Below are 24,486 nucleotides of genomic sequence, written 5' to 3' on the forward strand. Positions count from 1 at the left end.
GGCTGGTGCTTTGTTCTATAGCAGAACATGTCATTTCAACATGTATAAGATCCATGGGAAGATTGTGCATCTATATAGTTCTTAAAAGGAAGTTTGGGACCTTAGTGGTACAGTATCCAAAGGCAAAAACCAGAATGATAATCTGGCTCACTTAAGTGGCTATTCAGTAACCTCTTAGGACAGCATAGAGAATCTTTATAGAACAAGAAATCTGATTCTGCAATGCCCTTGCCACAAAGAACTAAAGGCAAGAGCATTGGAACTGCAAGATTGAATTACACCATCTGTGGCCAAGTTTACCCCTCAGCCAACACTATTTGGATTATCTGCTTACTTATTGTGTTGCTATTTTCAATATAGTAGTGATCACACCTCCAAAACAAACACATCAAATGTTAAGTTTTCAAAAACCCTTTAAGACAACTTGCAAGCTAAAGTACAAAAATATTTACAGGGACAATGCCAGAACAAGTTAGAACTAGTAATAAAGGTACTGAGACTTTTCCCCCCACCAAAAGAGAAGGCTATTACAACTGATGAAATTCCTTACATTTATGAAAGCTTTATAGGCTATACATAAAGTCCAAAACTACTAAACCTAGAAAAAAAATTCTGGGGAACTACTTTACTCAAAGAGCAGTTTAACTTGCTATAATAAGGAGTAGATGACACTGGATACATAAATGAGGGCACAAAGGAATAGAAGGGAATGGCAACAAGGTTTGGTAAAGCAGGAGGAGGAAAGGATCAGGAGCATAAGATCCAACATAGATCAGATGGGCAAATGATCCACTTCCATGGTATAAATTCAATGCATTTTGATAGTGTTCTTCTGAAAGAGACTAACAAATTTAAAGTTTGTGGTATAGTAAAAGGCAAGAAAGAATTAAATGATACAGAAGAAAAGATTCCACTGAAAATTCAATGATTTTACTATTTCTTCATTTTTATTGATGGCATTTATCCCATGGTTTTGTTAATCATACAGTAATAAACATGGCTTTAATATTAAATTGTTCTCCTTATTATCCAAAGTCACCATAGTCCATTTAAATGAATATAAAAATATATAGTTAATACTTTGTACAACACTGTTTTGGTCCAAACAAAAGTGGATCACAAAAGCCAATACGCAAACTTTAAAGGGTTCCCAATTTTGTATATCAGAAAAGATGTTAAATGGATTCAGGCAACTTTGAATAATGAGATTTACATAATAAAATCTTCTAATAGACAATACTGAACAAAAAACATACTGCTATAACAAAAAAATAATTCAAGTTCACAGATTGGTTTTCGTCCAATAGTAGATTGACTGAAAAATCATAGGATATGTACATAATAGTTTGTAATAAAATGAAAAGTCAAAAAAGCAAAACAGAATTAAAAAAAGCACATGTTCTATGAAATGAAGACAATTCATTTGAAGTCCTCCAAGTATGATTCAGCAATCATTCTGCAGTCAGAAAACATCAGTGCACAATAGGCCATCCATTTAACATCTACACATTCACATACTTCACACGTACTGCGATGAAACCTTTGCAATTATCAGCCCTATTTTCACCGATGCTCTTCAGTCTGTACAACCTTTCAGTAGAATTAGGTGAGTTATGAACAATATCTAGTGGTGCGGATGAAGAGGTATCAATGTACAAAGCCATTCACTTTGCAAGTTGTTTGTAGCCAGACCATGCCAAGTCCTGAACTAATGACACTGCTGGGTTCTCACAAAAAAAAATCTACAGTCCACCCATCACCAGGCAACTAAAAGCAGCGACCAATTATATGCATGTTCAAATGGTCCTAGGTAGATCTGATAAAGCCCAGAGGAGGTACAACTCAATTATTAATGCAGGGCACCAGCTCTTTATGGAAAATACACTTTCAATAATTAGCTCTGCTTTTTAAACAGCTGTAACAATTACTTCTTGCGTCTAACAGCAGTCTTTATCTTACGACCAGCAACGGCTGAACGGCCACCAGATGTTGCAGAAAAAGGATTGGTGGCACCAACCCTGTCCAAGAGAAAAGAAAAACAAACCAGTTACTGACTGAGTTACATATGAATTACTTTTGTAGAAAAAAAATCTGTACTTATGTTTTGGAAATCAATGTCACATAGGTGCTGCTACTTCGCATTTGCAGATGCTTGCTGCTGATTTTCCAAAAAACTAAAAAAATTATAACCCTTTGTCTTAAAGTAATCCAAACATTTAAAAAAAATTAGGACATCCAGCTTTGTTTCAAAATGTGAAAAGAAAAAGCAAATTTAGATCTGGTGCTTTGGCATTATGAATCATTTAAAGAAGTCCCAAGAATTTCAATCTTATCTCTCAATAATTTCTGACCAACTGCATAATCCTATGTTGCCTTGTCAAAGACAGTTATTTTGTTTCATGGCGATTGATACACCAGGGTAAGTACAATTCACCAACTGGGTAGTCAAACCACTTACTCACCTGCCAACAGTGTGCAAGTTCACTGCTTCAAACTACATGAAGGCAATTGATATGATATGTCTGACCATAAAGAATGTTGCAAGTCAAAAGGAAACGAAATACCAGAGCCAAATATTGCCTTATTTACAGATATCCAACAACAGGTTTGAAGTGCAAAACAGAACTTTCCATTAAGCCTGGATGAATGCAATATTCTTTTGCTGAGTTTTTAAGCAAAATGTGCTTATATAATTCCAGGTTTCTTACTCTATGACAATACCTTGTTTCACATCACCCAGCAAATGTTGTCAAGCAAGAACAATATTTGAGAGAAGCGTTCAGAAAACATTCACAGGCTCTTACCCAAGAGAAAATCCAGTAGTAGGATTAAACTGAAAGCCACCAGCAGGGGCAGGTGGCTGTGTTGCTCCTGTTGAAGCCAATCCAAATTGAAATACCTCATTTGTTGAATTGGTGGCACTGAAGTTAAAGCTTGGCCCACTGTTTCCAAACTGGAAGCTGTTATCTGTAGATTGAACATTATTTTATGGATACATTATTTAACCAAGTAATACTTTTTAGAAATGTCAAGTACTTTCTGGATTACTAGCAACACATGGTTTAATCAGCACAAGGCAACAATCTATCTGTTCTAACAATTTAGTGCACAATCTTTAAAACTGCAATCCATTTAGCTAGAATATTTTGACCAAAATAAGAACTGAACATTTTTTGTGCATTATCCTGGATTTAGATAAAAAACCAGTCCAGTTGATCAGGTTTGCCAGTTTACAAACACCACAATGCGCAGATTAGAGGTGAAATGTGTGTAGTATATTGAACAGCAACCAAATGCTGACCACAAATAGTTCTACTATCATGACAGCGTTTTGTTGTCGTCAAGATCAAATCACACCTTGGGCTCTTGCCTCTTTGGTCATCATTTGAGATCATCCCACCTTGTACCACCTTTGATTGCACATGCTTTAAAGACCCTCTTGTCCTTTGCTCTCCCAAAATATCCACTCAATATTCTTCATCCGTTACACTCTGCAGTGATTCAAACTCACCCCAATACACCATGTCCCCTTCTCTGATTTCATTTCCAACTCCAAATCACTTCCCACATATAAACTATCACCCTCTATTAACTATGACCATCCTCATTGCTGCATTCTTGGGCCTCCACCGTGTTCAAATCAACACTACCCACATCCTATTCTGCACCCCACCCTGTACATTCTGACCTTGCTGACCCCATCCTTGTGTAAAACTCTAACTTAACAATTGTCTTCCAATGACCATAGCTTTGCCTTGCCATTAGTTGTTGCACTTTAACCTTGACCTTGCAATCCAGAAACACTCAATTTTCCTTAAAATGCATTTCTTTGACAGTTAATCATCTAATCACGCACACCCTTTATATTAGCATTTATTTTATTTAAAATGCACTTTTATTAGTGAGATGAATTGAGAATTAGTTGACAGACAGGAAGTAGAACAGGAATAAATGGGTCTTTTTCTGGTTGGCAGGCAGTACCTAATGGGATGCTGCAGTTTGGGCTCCAGCTAGTTGAAATACAGGGGCTCCATTAGTTTAATTATAGGTAGTGTTAGGGTGAATATTCAATGAAATGAAATTATAGCAAGTGTATGTACAGTGATACAATAGGGGTAGCCACAGAAAATAGACGTTTCTGACATGGAGAAAATTGACTTATGGACAGCTCTCAGGAATGGAACCCTTAGGTAACCTGGGGACTGCCTGTATTTACCTATGTTTTGGTGGAGAGAAGTATAACATCTCCAAGTTTACAGTTGACACAGAGCTAGCGAAAACTATGAACTGTCAGGAGGATGTGAGGCTCCAATGTGATTTGACAGGTTGGGCAAGTAAGTAAACGCATGGTGGCAGCAGTTTAACGTGGATAAATGTGAGGTTATCCACTTTGGTTCTAGAAGCAGAAAGACATCATCTAAGTGGTGAAAGACTGGATAATGGGAAGTTGCAGCTAGACCTATCTGTCTTTGCACACCGGAGTGTTAACCTCACCGCAAAAAGATTCGAGTACAGGAGCAAGGATATCTTTCTACAGCAGTACAGGACCAGGAGTTTTGGTCTCTTTATCCAAGGATGGATGTTCTTGCTATCGAGGGAATGAGTTAGTTAGGCCTATAGTCACCTGAGTGTAGAAGAATGAAAGGGGAATCTGATGGAAATCTATCAAATTTGAACAAGAACAGAGACTAGATACTGGGAGGAGCCCAATGGCTGGAAAGACCAGAACCAAAGATCACAGCCTCAGGATAGGTGTATGCCATTTAGACCCAAGATCAGGAGAAAATTGTTCACCCAGAGAGTGATGAACTTGTGGATTTCTCTACCACAGAAGGCAATGGAGGCCATCATTAAATACGTTTAAGAATGAGGTGCATGCATCTCTTAATGCTAAAGAGATGAAGGGTAGGAACAGGGTACTGAAGTGGATGACCAGTCAGGATCATGTTGAATGGTGGAGCTGGCTCAAAAGGGCTGAATAGCCCACTCCTGCTCCTATTTTCTATGTTTCAAATGTTTTTAAATTTATCCAAGTAGCATTTAAAAGATCACACAAAATGAAACTTAAGGGAAAGTATGTGAAGAAAACGTATGGCATGCTTGCCTTCATAGGTCAAAGCACAGAACATAAAAGTCAAAATGTCATGCTGCAAGTTTACAAAACACTCCTTAGACCTCACTTGGAGTATCATGTGTAGTTCTGGTTGTGCTGGAGAGATTGCAGAGGAGATTCACCAGGATGTTGCCTGGATTACAGGATTTGAATTATGGGGAAAGATTAGATAGGCTGGGTTTGTTTTCATTGAAGGAGGATTGAGGGAGTGATTTGATAGACTTATAAACAACATATCATTCAAGCTATGCTGGCTCACCATTTTCGAGAAATTTCCTTTGTCCTATTTGTCCCTCCCCCACCCTCTCTGCAAATTGTAACTAGCTTTTTTCCCAGTTCTGATAAAGGGGCTATGACCTGAAACCTTAACTCTATTTCTCTTTCCACAGATGTTGCCCAACTTGCTAAGTGTTTCCAGCAGTTTGTTTTTGTTATGACATTTCAGCTTGGCTTATGATCAATGTGTAGGGTTTCCTGAAAAAATATATTGGTACATAAAAGTAATTCTCCGTTTTCCACTTAAGTACATATTTCGTAGGAACCAATATACTGTTCCAGGGAAGTGTAGATATGGGAGCTATGAACATGGGCTCACTGCTAATTGAGACAGGCCAGATAGAACCATCCTGTAGTCTGGATGCAGCTATGTTGGCCCATCAGGTGTTGGACAGAAGGAACATGTTATGCTTCTAAATTTACTGACAAATTTGAAATAAGTGTTTACTTCTAATTATTTAATCCCACTTGGAGTCTCTCATTATTTACCATTAAATAAGGCAATTAACATACAAACAATTGTCTGTCAACAGGCTATTTACTATAATGGTAAATTTTCTACTTCAGTCCTATTTTAAGAACAGCAAGGATCCCCGTGATTTTGTGTTGGCGTACTTTTACTGCAAGTACCCTATTACAAACAACTTCAATATACTACAAATCTTCTTGTTTTAATACATACAAATAAAACTCATTGCTATAGAATGGCATATGTTAAACATGCAAGTAACCTGAATGCCACTGCATTACTTAAAAAAAAATAGTCTCAAGAGTTATTACTTGGGTATGGTCAAATTTAGAGCAGTTACTGAATTAGAAGTTACTTACTCGAGGTAGATGAAGTTGAGCCAAATGTAGGTTGCTGCTTGGGTAACTGTCCTCCAAATAGAGATGGTTGACTATTGGTAGACTGCGAACCAAAGGCAGGCTGCTGGCAACCAGTTGAAAATGCAAAAGTAGGTGCACTAGGCAAACCAAAGGCAGCAGATGGCTGACTGCTGCTTTGTCCAAACACAGGAACCGGGTTTTGTGTACTACCAAAAGCAGAGGCATTTGCTGCAGTTGTAGAACTTAATCCAAAGGCAAAGATGGGGTTTGAGGAGCCACCTGTAAACCAGATCAGACAGCAAGTTCCATGGCTAGAAGTTATTTTAGCAACTGAACCTACAGCTAATTAACTCCTTCCAGTTATTCTCATGCACCATCCTAAAATTTATCTTCAAACATATTTTATGACTAAATGTTAGCCAAAGGATTTTTAACTTTCTGCACTCTATATATAAATACAAGACTTTTTTTTCCAAACTAATGGAAACTTTGTTAATAGAAATTACTGCCAGCTGAGATACATCCTGTCAGTCATAAAACTGCATGAAATTATCTACTATACCAGTAGAGCTTCCGGCACAAAATAAATCTTACAAGAGCACAACATTACATAATCTAGTAGTTAGTCTTATTCATTCTCAGAAAGAAAATGAATCGTGAACCACAAATCAGATTTGCCCAAGTTCCTTCCCAAATTGAATGGGGGACTGGTGAAAAAGAAAAGACAAACATATCAGCTAAATACTTTTAACATTCCTTTTTAAATGATGGCCTAGTTTGATGGTTATAACAATAGGATCTCTGATCACAAAGTTACTCTTTTTGGTATGTGGAAAGCTTCAGAACTGGGAATTGTTTATTCAGGCAATTCTATAACTCTAAGGACCTTTATATGGTACAGAAATAAACTTCAATTTGCCTATTACATTTCTATAGCTTACAAGCCTCGAGAGTGGTAGCACGGTAGTGTAACAGTTCGCGTAACGCTATTACAGCTCCAGCGACCCAGGTTCAATTCCGCCACTGTTTGTAAGGAGTTTGTACATTCTCCCCATGTGTCTGTGTGGGTTTCCTCCCACATTCCAAATACGTACAGATTAGAGTCTGTGGGCATGCTATGTTGGCACTGGAGGTGTGATGACACTTGCGGGCTGCCCCAGCACATTCTCAGTAATGCAAAAAGATGATTTCATTGTGTATTTCGATGTATGTGTGACTAATAAATAAATATCTTATATCTTATGAGAAGGAGTTTGGAAAGATTTACCTGTGGAATTAGAAGTTGTAGTTGAAGCTCCAAATGTAAAGACAGATGATGTTGCAGTGTTATTGCTGGGTGCTGAACCAAATGGGAACGGTACAGTTGGGGCCCCTGTACTTGATGTACTGGCTGCTGATGTAATCTCCTGTGAGCCAAATAAAAATGGCTTGGTTGTAGGAACGGTTGATTCAGAACTGCTTCCAAGGTTGCTACCCACTGGGGCACCAGCCGGTCCAAACAAAAATGGTGTGCTTGTTGTGGGTGCAGAACTACCAAATATGGTTGAAGACGTGGCATCCCCCACATTTGTTCCAGCAGACGTGGAAGAACTATTGCCAAATATGCTGAAAGGTGGCTTTGTAACACCTTGTTCTACAGCATGAAGGAAGAAAGAAGTAAAGTTCAACTCATAAAACCATCTCAACTACTTTTGCACAATTGTTACCAAGTTGTTCATACTATTGGGATGTAACAATGCAGCACATAATTATTATGAGGATTAACAACAAAGCTGCTCACTAAAAAAAAATATACAAAGCACATTTTATTACTGTACATGCACCTAAGCACGCTCAATTTAAACAAGTACATTTGGGCAGCACAGAAGTGCAGTTAATAGAGCTGCTGCCTCAGCTCTATTGGCCTGGCTGCAATTCTGATCCATTTCCACGTTGCATGACATGGTACAAGATCTTTCTATAGCAATAAAGGTGCAAGTATAGATCAATTAAAGTAACCAACCTTTAATGTTAACCCCTGGTAAACAAGAATGTTCAAATGAAATTAGTGAAAAGATTACCTACTATTAAGAATTAATGTCAACAACTGGGTGAAGAAACTAAAAATCACAATTTCACCCAACGAAAGTATTACTATCAACAAAACAAATACTTTATGTTACAGACCAATGAGGAACCCAATACATAATCCTATATTAACAGTTCATAATTCATTTTTACAGAGGCCATAGAGTCCAAATGCAAGTATGAAAGTCCCAATTTCCTGAAAAGTTTCCCTGGGAAATCTGGGCACAAAGTTCTCCAACAGGTTAAATCTGGTTCAGCAATTCTATAAATATCAATGGAGAGGAACAACTCCAAGGGAGGTGGTCATGTTTTATGTCCTTGAATTATGGTAATTTAAATGTATTAATCAACTTAAATGTATTTGCATTTAAACACTCTCTAAAGTTTAAGGGTTTAAATACATTAATTTTTATTTTTTAAAATTCAATATTTTAAATTTGGTTCAATGCCTGTAAACACTTAATATATTCAAAGACATGACAGTCTCAACAACTGGTAAGGCTGAGGAGAGGCTTTGCCAACATCAAAACATTTCTGGGCACAGGGCTTGGATTTTTGGCAGGAAGGCTCTGATCAATGCAGGACCTTGCTGAATAGCAACTAGCTTTGGAATCAAGTGTCCATTGCAGACAAATGAGTGTAGAGTGGTGAATATGACTGGCTGGCCACACAGTGAGGCTAATGGTGGGCCAAGCCAAACCATTCCAAAAGCCACAAGTGGGCAGTACATTCTGAACCAATTTAGAAAATGCCTTACACAAAAGGCAAGTTAAGGAAAACCAGCATGAAGAACAATAGGAATAACCAGATTTCAAAAATATAATGAACAAAAAAGGAGAGAAGAAAGAAATTGATCATGTTGTTGAAGAGTGAGAGAGGGGAAAATGCAATGCTTCTCTAGTAATTTTCAGGCTTACTGAATTAATTTCAAATCAAACATCTTTAATGCACTCTCACCTAAACCTGATTGAATTGCACATTTCAAACAAAGGGAAAAAAAAGAGGCTAAGTTTCAGGTGGTAATAACACAACAACTAGCACTCATGTTCATTGCTTTGCAACTTTGTTATTTCCATGCATACAGAGTTTAACAAAAATCCAAAGTTGGTGATGCAGCACATCTCCACTGGCTGTGCTGTTTATTCATCTCCCATGGAATCACAAGAACTGATGTGAATTTAAGCTGTTCACTAACTGGCTGTTATTTAAGATGCCCTTTGGGTCTCTAAAATTTTTTAAAATGACATATTTAGCATAATTGTTGCTCAACACATTATCTGACCCAATGTGAATTGCAATTCCTTTACAGAACGATTTCAAAATATAGGATTTTAAAATAATGTAAAATATTCTGTTATTTTAGTTACCATCTTAATTATATTGTGTTTGATTAGTTTGGAGGAAGGGGTTTGATTTATGGCACCATAACTGTGAAAATGTATTGCACCTCCATAAATGCCTTTTGCAAGATTCTGCAGGGGCACTCCTGCAGTCATATGGCTTCCAAAACCCTGCAGGCCTTGCACTATTGATGTTCCTCAAGTCAGGACAGGCCTTGAGAAGTGATCTGGCTGCATGTGGCAGAAACAAAAGGCTGGGTCCACGTGTCACCCCGATGGCTGATATTTAAGTTAAAAAAACACTAATTTAAGACCACACTCAGAGCATGTAATTAAAGTGAAAAAAAAATATTTACCTATTTAATGAAGGTGGGCATTTAAATAAACAGGATGTGCTAAACCTGCCAGCTTAAGGGAGAACATGATGTGTATTGAGCCTCCGGGAGCAGATTGGGAGGTCAGGTGCACCTACATCCGATCTCAGCGTGCTCTGTACTTATGTGCTACAATGCGCAAGGAAGGAAGTCTGGAATGCAGACACGCACAGTTGGCTGTCAGCATGATTCAGACCATCCTGTGGTGGCAGGTTCACTTAAACCACACAGGGCCTACTTGGAGAGTCCGATAGCTTGGTCAACAACTTAAGCAAGAGTTATAAGTCTTCAGAATTCTACCTTAGATGGCTATGGATGTCGACTCTTGATGCTATTCATAGCTAAGATTAATGGACTTTAAGACACTAAGGGAATCAGAGGATATAGGGATTGAACAACAATGGGCCGATGGCACAAGATCAGCCGATCATCATCTTGTCCATGCAGTGATTCTGTGAGCCTAAACTCCAAAATCTCGTAGTTTGTTAGACAGTGGAGGCTACAAAGAACAGAAATATTATTAAATATAAATTTCTCAAATAATATAATTACATATAGATTGATATTTGCATTTTGCTAACAGGTTTAAACTGAGCGAAAACTGATTTCAGCTTGTTAATGTTGTTTGAGGATATTAGCCAAAGTTGTTTTTAAAAATACTGGTGGTCTTCATTTTTAGTTTATTGAAAATCAATTGTTCTAATAAACTATGCTAAATCACTGAGTATGAAGGCAACCTACATCTGCCAGTTTAGTTGTTAATCAATAAACTAATTTTAGCAGCTGAAGATCCTAAATAGCTAGGCTAATTTACACCAAAATCTGTGCTAGATTAAAGACTAGCAGCTACGTTCTATCTCCCAAAAACAAGCTACATTAAAACAGCCTATAGAACTGAATTATTGCCACAGGTTTATGCAAGTTGAAATGGAGAGTACAGGTCCTCTCAAGGTTATGGCAAAGTTCTGTTCCTGTGAAGTATTTGTAACGTGGACAGTTTGCAAGTTGGAAATGAAGCCAACAACTGGGTTCCCAGGTGGCAGAAGATGCCTGCGGCTCTGCAGCAGCCGGCAATCCATTCCGCCGGTCTCCCAAACGCTCACGTGCAGGCTGTACACAAGTCAGGCGTTCATAACCTGTCATGTCCACATCAAATCTAGTACAAGTACAGATCATGTCCTTGTCAGCTTGGGTTGCATTATGACCATTGAAGACAGGGAATATGCACAACTGTGAAGAGGTTTCCAATTAGATACAGAAAGGCCAAAGGCAAATTAATAGATTATTTGGTAGATATTGATGAACCACAAGGAGAATGTGAAATAACAGATTTTGGAAGGGAGGATCAGAGGACATATGTACCAAATATAAAGTTTTAAAAGAGCAACAAAACATAGGGATATAGAAATAAAGTTGCAAGAGGTGAAGAAAAAGCTGTTAAAGATCAGATCCTAGGTCTTATCAAGATCATGCCAAATGCGAAAACAAGACAGCTAGACAGTCTGGAGACTGAACAGTAAAATCTATTCATCCCCACCCCTCTATGCAATTTAAATCTAATTTATTTTGATTGCATTCATAATAATTCCATTTCTCTTTACACATATGCTGCCTAATCTGCTGAGGCTTTTCCAGCACTTTTCACTTTTATTTCAGACTTCCAGTTTTTTGATAGAATGTCAGACAGGCTGGAGCTCTACTTTAGCATGGAATCTACAGAAGAGATTTACCAGCCTTCTTTTTAATTCCAGATTTATTTCATTGCTTAAATTTAAATTCTCCTGCTACTAGATCAGACTCCTATTGCTGGATCAATGGTCCAGAACTCTAACTGTTAACCTTGGAATTTAGCCAGTATCCTCCTTGAATCCAGTGATCCTCCAGTATCACACTCCTTGAAAAACAATGGCTATCAGAATCAATGGAGGCAGAATATATAACGTTTTAACAAGCCATACGTTTTTGATCATCAGTATTTTTAAATGAATATGGAGGAAAAAGGCCAACCAAGGACATCGTACTCACTCTTACTGAAGTCAGTTGGCAGTGGTTTCAAGACCCATTCTAGAGCTCTGAATACTCAGTAGTGTGACACTACAGTACAAAAATGTTGCATGGTTGGAGAATTCTTCTTTCTGATGAGATGTCTATCATAAGTCCCATTTCCTAGTTACATGGCACCAATTCCAAGAGTAGCACAGGAACTATTCAAGAATGACCTGGCCAATATTTTTCTTTTAAGCTATTATTGTTCCAGATAACAGATTAGGTGGTCCTCATTTCAAAAGGTGGGACTTGGCTCGATACAAGTTTCCCATGTTAGAACAGTGATTTATTAAAAAAATCATTTAAGAGATTTGAGCACTGCTGGCAAGATCAAACGTTTATTCGCCCAATGGTTTGATTCAGAGTGCTGCTAACCATTTAGATGTGGGTCTAGAGTCATACCAACCAGACTTGTTATGAGAAGCAAAAGGGTATTAGTGATTCACATGGGTTAACAATGATTGTCTGATAGTTTCATGATCATTGCTATTAATACCAGTTTTTATTCTAATTTACTTAACTACCTGAATTTAAATTCCAATCTGCAATGGTGCAATTTCAACCAGGATCACTAGTTCAGACTTCAGGTTTACCAGTTCAGTAGTATAACTATCAAGTTATAACGTTCAAAGTGCCTCTTTGACTGCAGGTTGCTTTGGAGTATTCTGAAATTCCCGATACTACCACAAGTTTTACCATTTCAATGCTGAATTTATCATTTCTTACCTGAAGTATTTATTGTAGCTCCAAACACAGATCTTTGTTGCACAGGCTCTGTCACCTCTGGCTTCTCAGCTGACTTAACCACATTGAAAGTAAATCCAGATTTGGCTTCCGGTTTTGAAATATCAGACGACAATGCTGATTCTTTGGTTTGCTCAAGATTTTTAAAAGAAGGTTCAGACTGTGGTTGTGTCTCAACATCCTTCTTACCAAATGTAAATGGTGCAGAGCTTAACGAGTCCTGTTTCTCATCTGGTTTCCCAAACATAAAAGTTGAAGCAGCTACAGGTTCCTTTTCAACTGTCTTGCCAAATATTGCCCGACTCTCGATTCCCCCATCTTTTCTCTCTTCTGTTTTATCAAGCTCAAACTGCACTGCTGAGATTTCTTTCTTTTCCTCAGTCCCAAACTTAAAACCACTCGGTGTAGTCTTGTCTTCAGATTTAGCAATTGTTCCGCTGGCATCAAATTTAAAACCCCCAAATAGCACATCACTTTTCTTATTTTGCTGACTTGTATCCGAGACACCAAACTTAGTAGCAGTTGAAGCTGAAGCTGAGGTTGGGTTGGTACCAAAGGTAAAGTTATACCCAGAAGCAGTTTTAGAATTATTCTCTTTGTTTCCATCTGGGGCTTTCTCTGTTGAATTAACTCCAAATTTGAAGCCTCCAGTGGCCTCAAACTTAAGTCCTCCAAAGGCACTAGTTGATGAACTAGAATCAGATGCACCAAATTTAAAACCACCCTGATTTCCAAACTTAAATCCTGTAGCATCATTGCTACTTTGCGAAGAGTCTGTCGTTGAGGACTGGATGCCAAATATGAATGTCGAAGTAACTGCAGGTACCAAAGAGTCAGGCCCTGCACAAGAAAGAAAATGATATGCAAGCTATTAAATTATCCACTTAAATTCATCATGGGATTCAGGAAAATGGCAGAGCTATTAAATATTTTAGTTCTGACTTCTGAAAGGTCAAAGCCAAAATGCAGTGATTGGCAGATTTTTTGTTTTAAAAATCGGCACCTTCTTCAACATCAGCAGTAAGTGCCTTCCCGTCAGCACAGATTGCAAAGTCCAGGCAGTGAAACAAACAGTTACAACAATTTAAAAAAAATCAGAGCAAATACCTCAACAAATCGAACAAAATCAATCAGAGCTAGCATATATCAAGGAAAGAGACCAGAGCACTTTAACCTTAAGTACTGATTTTCTTTTGGAACTTGCTTATTTTGTTAACTGTCAAATCAGATTTTAACAGCTCAGCTGTACAGCCAACAATCTCTATTGCATAACAAATTGAATTACAATATTAATTTGCATGAATCTACTTCAGCCATTAATAAGTTAGAAATAACCAAACCAGACCTATTCAAGAGGTGTGCTTTGGGCCACACAGTTGCCTCTAAGTCAGCAAGTTGTGTCATCAAGTCTTACATGAGTCTGAGCACAAAAATTAGACAAATGCCTCATTGATCTAACTGGGTAACCCTGATCTCTTCCATGGATATAAAATATTTGAAGAGATTTTCAAAAAGCAGAGAAATCATCCTTGGTGTCCTGACCAATATTTAACCCTCAACCATTATATATTAAATCTGATTATCTGGACATTATTCTGTTGGTATCCATGTGGATTTGCAATTTAAAAATCAGCTGTTGGACTTCCTTCAACAGCAACAGTAATTATGTTTTAAAACTACTTCTTTGCTTGTAAATTACTTTAGGATGTCATGATGTCCCTACATTTTAATTCAGGAAATGAACTGTATGTTTAATAATACAATAGCAATCCTAAATGCCAAATCTTACACAACATCTTCTGTATACATCCAAATTAGACAGCATCCTCCGTTCAATACGACAATCAGTAATATTGTTAATACCTTTAGGTTCAGTCTTGCTGCCTGGTTTCTCTGTTTGACAAGCTACACACTTATTTACATTTGATGAGTTTTGAACAAAGCAAACTTCACAATCCCAGAACCCTGCTGGCTTCTTAAATTTGTCACCAAATCCTAGAATTCCTCCTGCTGGCGCTGAAGCAGGAACACTGGATGAAACACCTAAAAGCAAAATTCATAAGATAAGAAGAAAGAATTCACTGTTATCTTTGTTGAAAAATAAGACTATCCTGCAGAATAAAATTGGGGGAGACAGGAAGACAGAAGCATAATTTACCATTTGCAGACTATACACAATTGGCAATTAGTGATTCTGAAATAACATTTAAAAGAAATACAGAAATTTAAAATCAATGTCAGTAAAAATAACCATGTAAATATCAGATCATCATAATTATGTCAAATAGTACACCAATATCTTTCAGGGAAGAAAACCTGTCATCTACAAATGCCTTGCTTCCATGTAATTCCAGACACAGAAATGTGACTGACACTGCCCCAAAACAGTCTAGCTAGATACCCCATTGTAGCCATGGCATTGTCAGTGACGTAACCCAAGAGTTTTTTTTAAATAAACTGCCAGTGCCACATGATAGTGAAGGTAAGAATAGGAGGAGATGGCAGATGAATGCGTTGGTGCAGGAAGGAAGGTTTTAGATTTTTGGATCATTAGGATCTCTTCTGGGGAAGGTGGGACCTGTACAGAGAGGACGAGTTACACCCAAACCCAAGGGGGACCAATATCCTTGCATGCAGGTTCGCTAGGGTGGTTCGGGAGGGTTTAAACTAGTCTGCGAGGGGGATGGGAACCAGAGGAGTTGGTCAGAGGAAGAAGTGGATGGGAAAAAGTCAGATCTAACATGTAGAGAGGCTTTTAGGAAGGAGAAGCAGAGTATAGGGTATAAAGGTGGAAAGGCTAAAGTGCATTTACTTAAATGCAAGTAGTATCAGGAATAAGGGTGATGAACTGAGAGCCTGGATAAGTACATGGGACTATGATACTGTGGCTCTTGCAGAGACTTGGCTGTCACCAGGGCAGGAATGGATATTGAATATTCCTGGATTTCAGTGTTTTAAAAGGGATGGGGGGCGGGGGGGGTAGAAAAAAAAGAGGAGGGGTGGCGTTACTGGTCAGGGATACTATTACAGCTGCAGAAAGGGTGGATAATGTAGAGGGATCCTCTCTGGAGTCAATATGGGTGGAAGTTAGGAACAAGAAAGGAGCAGTTACTCTACTGGGAGTATTCTATAGGCCCCCAGGTAGCAGCAGGGATACTGAGGTGCAGATTGGGAGGCAGATTTTGGAAAGGTGCAAGAATAACAGGGTTATCATCATGATTGGCACCTGCTTAGTACCAAAGGTTTAGACGAGGCAGAGTTTATTAAGTGTGTCCAGAACGGATTCCTGTCACAGTACATTGACAGGCCGACTAGAAGGAATACCATATTAGATCCAGTATTAGGTAATGAACCAGGTCAGCTGACAGATCTCTCGGTTGGTGAGCATTTGGGGGATAGTGACCACCGCTCCCTAACTTTTAGCATTATCATGGAAAAGGATAGGAGCAGACAGGACAGGAAGATATTTAATTGGGGAAGGGCAAATTATGAAGCTATAAGGCTAGAACTGGCGAGAGTAAATTGGGATGACATTTTTGAAGGGAATTGTACTATGGAGATATGGTCATTGTTCAGGGATCTCTTGCAGGATGTTAGGGATAAATTTGTCCCAGTGAGGCAGAGAAAGATTGGCAGGGTGAAGGAACTATGAGTGACAAGAAAGGTGGAACACTAGTTAGGAAGAAGGAGGCAGCATACATAAGGTGTAGGCAGCAAGGATCAGATAGGGCTCATGAGGAATATAGGGTAGCAAGGAAGGAACTTAAGAAGGGGCTGAGGAGAGCAAAAAGGGAACATGAAAAGCCTTGGTGAGTAGGGTTAAGGAAAATCCCAAGGCATTTATCACTTATGTGAAGAGCAGAAGGATGACGAGAGTAAAGGTAGGACCGATTAGAGACAAAGGTGGGAAGATGTGCCTGGAAGCTGTGGAAGTGGGTGAGGTTCTCAATGAATACTTCTCTTCAGCATTCACCAAGGAGAGGGGCCTAGATGAAGCTGAAAACAGTGTTGATAAGGTTAATGTTCTGGAGCATGTAGATATCAAGAGAGAGGATGTGCTAGAGCTATTAGAAAATATTAGGACAGACGAGTCCCTGGGGCCTGACAGAATATTCCCCAGGCTGCTCCGCGAGGCGAGGGAGGAGATTGCTGAACCGTTGGCTAGGATCTTTGAGTCCTCATTGCCCACAGGAATGGTACCGGAGGATTGGAGGGTGGCAAATGTTGTCCCCTTATTCAAAAGAGGTAGTAGGGATAGTCCAGGGAATTACAGACCTGTGAGCCTTACGTCTGTGGTGGGCAAGCTGTTGGAAAGGATTCTTAGAGATAGGATCTATAGGCGTTTAGAGATAGGATCTATAGGCATTTAGAGAATCATGGACTGATTAGGGACAGCCAGCATGGCTTTGTGAAGGGAAGATCATGATTCACAAGCCTGATAGGGTTCTTTGAGGAGGTGACCAGGCAGATTGATGAGGGTAGTGCAGTAGATGTGGTCTACATGGATTTTAGTAAGGTTCCACATGGTAGGCTTCTTCAGAAGGTCAGAGGGCATGGGATCCAGGGAGGCTTGGCCGTGTGGATTCAGAATTGGCTTGCCTGTAGAAAGCAGAGAGTTGTGGTGGAGGGAGTGCATTCAGATTGGAGGGCTGTGACTAGCAGTGTCCCACAAGGGTCAGTTCTGGGACCTCTACTTTTTGTGATATTTATTAATGACTTGGATGAGGGGGTAGAAGGGTGAGTTAGCAAGTTTGCAGACGACAAAGGTCGGTGGTGTTGTGGATAGTGTGGAGGACTGTCGAAGATTGCAGAGGGATATTGATAGGATGCAGAGCTGGGCTGACAAGTGGCAGATGGAGGTCAATCCAGAGAAGTGTGAGGTGGTACACTTTGGAAGGACAGAGTACAAGGTTAATGGCAGGATTCTGGGTAGTGTGGAGGAGCAGAGGGATCTGAGGGTTCATATCCACAGATCACTGAAAGTTGCCTCACAGGTGGATAGGGTAGTTAAGAAAGCTTATGGGATGTTAACTTTCATAAGTTGTGGGATCGAGTTTAAGAGTCACAAAGTAATGATGCAGCTTTACAAAACTCTGGTTAGACCACACTTGGGAGTACTTTGTCCAGTTCTGGTTGCCTCATTATAGGAAGGATGTGGAAGCATTGGAAAGGGTGCAGAGGAGATTTACCAGGATGCTACCTGGTTTGGAGAGTATGGATTATGAGGAGAGACTAAGGGAGCTAGGGCTTTACTCTTTGGAGAGGAGGAGGATGGGGGAGACATGATAGAGGTATACAAAATATTAAGAGGAATAGATAGAGTAGACAGCCAGCACCTCTGTCCCAGGGCACCAATGCTCAATACAAGAGGTTCAAGGGAGATATCAGAGGGAGGTTTTTTACCCAGAGAGTGGCAAGTGCATTGAAATGCGCTGTCTGGGGTAGTGGTGGAGGCTGATACGTTGGTCAAGTTCAAGAGATTGTTAGATAAGCAAATGGAGGAATTTAAAATAGGGGAATATGTGGGAAGAAGGGGTTAGATAGTCTTAGGCGTGGTTTAAAGGTCAGCACAACATTGTGGGCCGAAGGGCCTGTATTGTGCTGTATTGTTCTATGGTTTTACATGTTTGTTCACAATTACTATTTGGGAAATATTGTACCTGATAAACTGAAGCTGAAAATTAAGATGACCACTAGCATTTTCACACAAGGCACTACATTGAAATAAATCAACAGTAAATAAAAGTAGAACGAGCTTTTACCTATATAAGAAGTGATCAGTGAAAGCAAAGAATGAAATATTGGAGAACTAGAAAACAGCAGAGATATTATATGATTTTTTGCTTGCCTCCACAGAGGAAGACAACTAGTTGATGGGAAATCAAGGGGCACTGGGTTCTTGTAGAGATTGTTGAATATAAATGTAAAGGAGAGATGTACTTCCAGGGAACAAGTGGTCTGAATAATGCCAGCAAGGATATGTAGTTAAGGACCTTGTAACCAGTAACTGTGGGGGCAGGGAAAGAGGGAGAAATAACACGATTAAGCAGAGTCACCACAATTTAAAGCAAGTCTAAAGCTTTTGTGAAAAGCAAACCAGTGTTTGACACACCTATCTGAATTTTTTGTGACACAGGTAGCAGCTTGAATCTGTTGAATCAGTGGCTGCCGTATAATTGAATTTTCAGAATACGTTTTAGAGGGGTAAGAAATTGCACACAAAGATCGGCTCATGGGCTTGAGGGTAACAATCGGAAATTCTGGAAATATGCAGCACACCAAATGGCAAGAGAATGAAAGAGAATGCTGGAAATGCCTGTTAGGTATTTCCATTTTCAGCCAGCACCAATAGCATTGGTGTCATTCAGTTTTTCTTGGTCTGCACTGTTGGATTCGACTGTTTTACTTAGTTTTTTCTAAAAAATATAGTGTTTAATACACCTCAAGTGGCTGCACAAGGAATGGCCGCTTCCTAGCTTACTGGTTCGTCCATCAGGTGAATGTGTTTTCTCCTTGGTTGGTTCGGCCACAGGTATCTAATAGGTTTCCTGATTGGACTATCGTTAGCTAAGGAGTAGCTCTTATCTCAGGTACAAAAGGTGTTGTTAATTTGTTAATCACTCTCTTTTTCACTCCCCCACCCTGGCCCCAGCTCATCTTTTGTTCCTTTTGTCTCGGCTCATCTCCTAGTAGTAAAGCTAGTGCCATGTGCTCTGTGACTGTTCCTTTCTTTTAAACTTTTCCAATAAAACTTTGTGAAGCACCAAATTGTTTTCAACTCATTCCTGGACTCCTGAAAGAACCTGCAGATTCGAAAATAACCGGATCCAACAGCACTTTATGATGGACATTCCCTTCCCATCTTCATCTGAAACATAAAAACTTGCCCATTTCCCAACTTCTAATTATCATGAAAGGTCACTGATCAGAAATATCAACTGTTTCTCTCTCCGCACATGTTGTCTTGCCTTGTATTTCCAGCATTTTCTGTTTTTGTTTCAGATTTTCAGTACTAGCATTTTTTATTTTTCCAATTATGCATAACATGCTGAGTTGCTGAACTGATAGGAAGCAGAACATGTCATTTTCAAGATGATAGGGTATAACTATATGGGGATCAGTGCTTTGGGCATAGCTATTTACAATCCACAATTACAACTAGGATGTAATCTATGCTAGTTGATCTTGGTAAATGTTCTTGCAAGGTGGTAGGCATAATGTACAATTTGGGGGATGTGTAAAATTTGCAAAGGAAAAATGGAAAAAACAATCTTTTTCTCAAAAAAGATGAGACACTCTTCAAAGGAATGTGGGTTTTTTTTTTGCAAACATTTTGCACATTCACATGCATGCATAGAGCAATTAGGAAGGCAAACAATGTGCTAGCCTTGAAATAGAATTATGCTGATGCAAGGGAGAAAGTACTACTGCAATTATTTTCATGGATTCATAAACCTTAACCATACGTACGGTAGTTTCCATCCCCATTAGAAAGGCAAAAATTATCCTTGCTGACTGGATACATCAAGATTGTTCACCAGGATGATCACTGGATTGAGAGGTCTACAAAGTGTGAAAAATACTGGAGGACAGTAGAGGTTGTTTTACTCAAATGGAGAATCTGGGTTACAATCTCAGAGTAAGGGAATTTAGGACAGAGATTAAGGAAAACAAAACTCTTCACTCAGTCAGAATCAGAATCTTGGATATTTCTACTCCAATGCACAATGTATGGATTGTAATTGGTAATTGGTTTATTATTGCCACGTATGGAGACACAATGAAAAGCTTTTGTTTGCATGCCATTCAGACAGATCATTCCATACACAAGTACATTGAGGTAATACAAAAGGGAAAAAACAATGCAGAATAGTGTTACAGTTACATTGAAAGTGCAGTGCAGGTAGACAATTGCAAAAGCCACAACGAGGTAGATTGAGAGATCAAGAGTTCATCTTTAGCGTATAAAGATATAGGGTTTAGTAATATACAAAGTCTTGAGACTGAAAGCTTTGAGTAAAAAATTGAGGGAGATAGGGAAATGGAGTTGATGCAATTCAGTCTTGATCATAATGAATACCAGACCAGGCTCAAGGGGCTCCTTGTCTTATTTCATATATCCTTAATTGCAAGCTCAAGCCAGGTACACAATGGATGCATGCATATCACACAACAGCCTAATTTGAATGGATACCAACATTCCTTGATCATTGGGATAAACCCTGTTATTCCTTGCATCAAAGATTAAGAGCAATCCAAGGATAAGGTCCATTACTACTTTCTGAAGGAGCAACAAATGAGGCCTTGACAGCCTTGGACATACTGTAAATAATATTAAAAAAATTCATCACATACCTGGCTTAGCACTCTGACAAGCCACACACTTGTTGTCCTCAGCCTTGTTTTGAACAAGGCAAATGGCACAGTCCCACACTCCTTCGGGTTTCTTAAACTGATCCGCCAGTCCCGTAGAGGTACTGCTGGAAGTGTCGGATTCTGTTCTTGTTCTTTCAGTTACCATAGGCAAAGTCAGTGCAGGTTTAATTCCAGCTCCAGGTTTTGGTGTTTCACAAGCCACACATTTGACAGCTTCTGAATTATTTTGAACTAAACAGCTATCACAGTTCCAGGTACCCACTGAAGGTTTGAATTTTTCTCCAAAACTCAATGGAGTCTCTATAGAAGCAGCTTTGCTACTGTTGGCTGACTCAATAGTAGTCTGTATGGGAGGTGCTGATTTAGCAGTCTGACAAGCTACACATTTGCTATCTGTACTTTTGTTTTGTAAAAAGCAGGAACCACATTGCCACGAACCTTCAACTGGTTTGAACTTATCTCCAAATCCAAATGTGCTGGAGTTCTCATTATTTTTTCCAGTAGTTGATGGTAAAGATTTCACAGTAAATGGTGTACTGGTCAAGGAATTGACAGCACTTTGAGTGGAAGGCGGAGGTGAAGTAAACTCTTGGAACAGATTTAAAAAAAAGAAACAAGTTTGTTCATTATTTTGCCAACATTACCTAGACAGGATAAACAGCACTTCAACACTTTTATCTCAATACCCCTATCAACTTGCCCAAACACAATTCAATTTTCCAAATTAAGCTAAAATTTTCCAAAAGCCCCCAAAACAATGTAGCTTCATGTGCGTGCACGCGCGCGCACGCACACACACACACAATTAAACACAAGTATAAAAATTAACAGAAGCAATACGGGAGTACTGTTGAAAGATGATAATTTAATATGCAATATTGCCACTTGTGCAATCAGCTTGATCCTTTTCATTTTCATACACGTACATTATGTAAATGAAAGACACCACGTCAGCTTGGTGCCGCATTTGGATGTTACTGCCAAAAGCATAATTATCTAGTAAGTACCACAGTTGGAATTTAAAAGCTGCAGATGCTGGAAATACAAAACAAACAGAAAACACTGGGAGAACTCAGTAGGTTGAGCTGGAACAGAACAAAAAAAAGATTCTGTGCATCCTCACCTTCCAACCCAGCAGCCTTCACATTCAACAGATCATCCTCCATAATTTCCACAACGTTTAATGGAACCGCAGCAGCAGACATCTTCCTGTCCCTCCCCTTTCAATATTCCGAAGGCAGAGTTCCATCTGTGACTCCCTGTCCACTCTTCCATCTCCACCATCATTCCCCTTCTCAATGCACTTTCCCACGCAACAGCGTGTGATGCAACATCTGCCCTATTACCTCTTGCCTTCCCACCATCCAGGGACCTAAACTGTCTTGCCAGTTGAAGCTGCAGTTGACTTGCATTTCTTTTTAGTGTTTTGCATTCGGTGCCCTTGGTGTAGTCTCCTCCACACAATGGAAAGCAAATGCAGTTGGGTAACCACTTAGCAGAATACTCCATTCAGTCCACAAGGATTACCCAGTTGCCTTCTATTTGAATTCTCCATCCTATTCAAACCTCTTGGTCTTTAGCCTCTTTATATTGTTCCAATGATGCCTAATGCAAGTTTGATGAACAGTACCTCAGATTCCACCTGAATTTAACAGTTTCAGGTAACTTGTTTTTTTTAATACCCAGGTGTGATTGTACCTTTGTTTCAATTTTATTTTGTCTCCAACAGCTGGTTTTTAAAGTAATTGTTGCCTTGACAATTTTGGTCTGCATTCCACTGTTTCCTCTACCCCCACTGCAAATTATAACACACCTGTTTTCTCACTTTTCCAGTTCTAATGCAGGGTTCTTAACTCTACCTGTCAACTTTTTCTCTCCCCAGTGAGATCATTTGATTTGCTGAGTGCATCCAGCATTTTCTGTTTTTGTTTTGAATCACCATAATTGAGCTGTTATATGTTAAGAGACCTAATAATTAGTTAGAGAGTCATACTTTAGTTACCCTTGGATATTGATCAAGCAAAACCTAAAATAGGAATACTGCTCAGGAGAGAAACAGCTGTTTTTAAATTATCTTTTCAAAAATAAGAGTACTTACCAGGACCTTTTAAGATGTCCAGAACACTGCCTTGCTTCAGAGCTTTAGCAGGTTTTAATGGCCCCTCACATTGTTCATCTTTTCCCTTGGTTGGTGGTGTAGAAAGAGAAGGCGATGATGTGCATTTTGCTAAAGGATTGCATAAAAGATTTTAATTATTGACATTGTCAAGTTTTAGGCTAACATTTGACCAATTTAGATGTTGTGAAATTGTATATACCTGTATTAATGGAGGGTCTAGCAGATACAACGAATGGAACAGACTTGTCAATCGGCTCGCTAAAGGTAAATCCAGTCTTTGATGGTGGGCAAGAGGCGTGGAAAGAGAATGGGATAATTACAAGTGCAGACATTAGGAGATACTGTTGCCATTTTACAATAGTATTAATTACTCTAAATTGCAGAAATAACTTGAATGGAAATTTTGTTTTGAATTAATGTACCCCAAATCATGGTACTTTACAAAGATGTTAGCTCAACAAAATTACTTACAGATACTGAAACAGGTTGCAGATTTGCTTCTGTTGCTTTTATATTCGGTGTAGAAAAGGTAAAAGCAACACTGTTTGGACTGGATACAACTGCCTATACAAGAAAAATAATATTCAGATACACATACATTGGTTTCAGGACTGATCTTTTCCACTACTATCTTAAATGTTTGTATGAGACAATTGATCCATTCCAGATGTTCAGTAATTTTTCTCCACAGAAGGTAAAAACCCATCATAATTACCACATCAGAATGCATAGTATCAAATATTCAGAAGGCATATTCTCTCTTGCAAGCTTGATTTGTTAAACAGCTGTCCTAGAAGTTTGTAGACAAATATAAATGTTTGCCTTTTCAACTGTCTTACTTACATATGAAAAATAAACCTCAAAGTCAACTGCTTTGCTGAGTAGAAATTAAGAACATAAGAAATATAAAATGGGAGTAGGTCACACAAGGCCTCAAATTCTGTCCCTCATTCTGCCCACACCACTCAAACACATTTGGGTTAGAAATCCTTCTTCTCCCTTCATCAATATTTTGATTTTAAAAAATGAATAACGTAAGGTTGATGAAGGGCTGAATTGATTCAGGTCTATTATTCTTCCGGGCAATATTTTAAGCTCCTTTTAATCTAATATGATCTTTGGTGAGCTGTTCAAGGACTATTTTTATAAGGAGTTTTTAATTTCTTAATGAAATATAGATTCATAGAGAATATTTAATTAAAT

General features: G+C 38.9%; 1 protein-coding gene across 1 annotated transcript in view; it reads right to left on the reverse strand.

Annotated features, from left to right (window-relative positions):
* Positions 1-921: 921 nt before the first annotated feature.
* nup153 (nucleoporin 153) overlaps positions 922-24,486 on the reverse strand; it is a 46,479-nt gene continuing 22,914 nt past the window's right edge. The window contains exons 13-22 of the mRNA XM_052017045.1: positions 23,755-23,847; positions 23,483-23,558; positions 23,263-23,391; positions 21,144-21,752; positions 14,652-14,831; positions 12,771-13,628; positions 7,485-7,850; positions 6,218-6,496; positions 2,805-2,967; positions 922-2,018 (exon numbers count right to left, since the gene is read on the reverse strand). Of these exons, the coding sequence (XP_051873005.1) occupies positions 1,925-2,018; positions 2,805-2,967; positions 6,218-6,496; positions 7,485-7,850; positions 12,771-13,628; positions 14,652-14,831; positions 21,144-21,752; positions 23,263-23,391; positions 23,483-23,558; positions 23,755-23,847 (2,847 nt within the window). The 3' untranslated portion in view covers positions 922-1,924. The remainder of the gene's footprint in view (positions 2,019-2,804; positions 2,968-6,217; positions 6,497-7,484; positions 7,851-12,770; positions 13,629-14,651; positions 14,832-21,143; positions 21,753-23,262; positions 23,392-23,482; positions 23,559-23,754; positions 23,848-24,486) is intronic.

Source organism: Pristis pectinata, chromosome 5 (assembly GCF_009764475.1).
Source record: "Pristis pectinata isolate sPriPec2 chromosome 5, sPriPec2.1.pri, whole genome shotgun sequence".
Lineage (NCBI taxonomy): Eukaryota > Metazoa > Chordata > Chondrichthyes > Rhinopristiformes > Pristidae > Pristis > Pristis pectinata.